General features: G+C 54.2%; 1 protein-coding gene across 1 annotated transcript; it reads left to right on the forward strand.

The window, feature by feature from the left end:
- The first annotated feature begins 227 nt into the window (after positions 1-227).
- Positions 228-1,688, forward strand: LOC125515830. Its single transcript, XM_048681329.1, has one exon. The coding sequence runs from the start codon at positions 346-348 to the stop codon at positions 1,498-1,500; it is 1,155 nt and encodes a 384-aa protein (XP_048537286.1). The 5' UTR covers positions 228-345; the 3' UTR covers positions 1,501-1,688.
- Positions 1,689-1,814: the final 126 nt, after the last annotated feature.

The following is a 1,814-nucleotide window of genomic DNA, read 5'->3' on the forward strand; positions in this document are numbered from 1 at the left end:
AGTGGCCGAAGGACTTTGAAAAACCTCTTTGTGTACCACTTTCCTCCGCGTCCATCATATGGCCCATAAGTGACCGAAAGCTTAACAAATGCTTCGTGTGATAATGAATCAATCATCGGGAACAGCCGCTGCTTGGCACTTGGTTGAGTTGTTTTCCCGGGGTGGTTCTTCTTTTTTGTTTAGGGCATTTGAGCGGATCCAAATGTGTCTCTTTAGCCTAACTCGGCCCAGCCCAGCCCATCTAAGGCTCCTCAACGGTGGAGCAACACCGCAGCACCAACGCGAACCCTCACCACTCTCTCCGTCTCGCACCATCCCCTCGCCGCCGGCGCCGCCGGCGCCGCCATGCTCCGGCTCCGTCGCGGCGTCCTCGCCCAGGTCCTCTCGTCTCTCTCCGCCTCTCCCGTATCCCCTCTCCACTGCCTCATCTCCGCCGCCGCGCCCGCCATCTCCCCAAACCCTAGCTTCGCCGTGGAGGAGTACCTCGTCTCCACCTGCGGCCTCACCCGACCCCAGGCCCTCAAGGCCTCCGCCAAGCTCTCCCACCTCAAGTCCCCCGCCAATCCCGACGCCGTGCTCGCCTTCCTCGCCGGCCTCGGCCTCTCCGACGCCGATGTCGCAGCTCTCGTTGCCAAGGACCCCAAGTTCCTCTGCGCCGGCGTCGAGAGAACCCTGGCCCCCGTCGTCGTCGGGCTCACCGGCCTCGGCCTCTCGCGTCCTGAGATCGCACGCCTCGTCTCGCTCGCCCGTTACAGCTTCCGCTATAGATCCATCGTCTCCAAGCTGCAGTACTACATGCCTCTCTTTGGGTCCTTTGAGAATCTCCTCCGAGCCCTCAAGAGGAACTTCTACCTTCACTCGGCTGACCTCGATGATGTGGTCAAGCCCAACGTCGCGTTGCTGCGGGAGTGCGGGCTAGGTGCCTGTGATATTGCCAAGCTATGCATCAGTCAACCATGGCTTCTCGCCGCCAACCCCGAGCGTGTCCAGGCGATGGTGGAATGCGCTGAAAACATAGGTGTGCCCCGTGCCTCTAGGATGTTCAGGCATGCGCTGCACGCTGTTGCATTTCTCAGCGAGGACAAGATCGCAGCCAGGGTGAAGTACTTGAAGAACACCTTCAGGTGGACGGATGCTGAGGTAGGCATGGCTGTTTCTAAGTATCCAACGGTGCTGAATAGGACTAAGGAGTTTCTGCAGAGAAGGTCAGAGTTCCTGATCTCTGATTTGGGGTTGGAACCGGCATACATTGCTCATCACCCGCTAATGCTCGCGTACAGCCTGGAGGGGAGGCTAAGGCCCCGATACTGCGTTGTAACTTTTCTTAAGGAAAATGGATTGCTAGATCATGGTCGAGATTACTATTATGCAGTTAAGATGACTGAGAAGGTATTCATGGAGAAGTTCATATGCCCTCACAAGGACGCTGCACCATACCTTGCTGAAGACTATGTAGCGGCTTGCAGAGGGGAATTGCCGGCTAGATTCAGATTTACATGAAGCAAGGAAGGGCTATGGAAATTGGTAACTGTGTATGTCATGACAGAGTTTTCACTATTCCTAGTAAGCTGGCAATTCACATTAGTGTATTCTGCCTAAATAGATATTAGTTTTCTGCTGTAGTATGTCTTCCACATGCTGGTTTGGTCGTTGCTAATGCCTAATGAATTGATAGTTTAATTCATGAACACCTTGGTGTTGATGTTATGATGTTTGTCGTTAAGTAGACATGAAAGCATCGCCTCCAATCCCTCAAGATGAGAGTACATGAATATATTTGTGTTTCCAACCTCCAATCCCGCAAGGAAAACCCA

This window comes from Triticum urartu, chromosome 6, assembly GCF_003073215.2.
Source record: "Triticum urartu cultivar G1812 chromosome 6, Tu2.1, whole genome shotgun sequence".
NCBI classification, from domain to species: domain Eukaryota; kingdom Viridiplantae; phylum Streptophyta; class Magnoliopsida; order Poales; family Poaceae; genus Triticum; species Triticum urartu.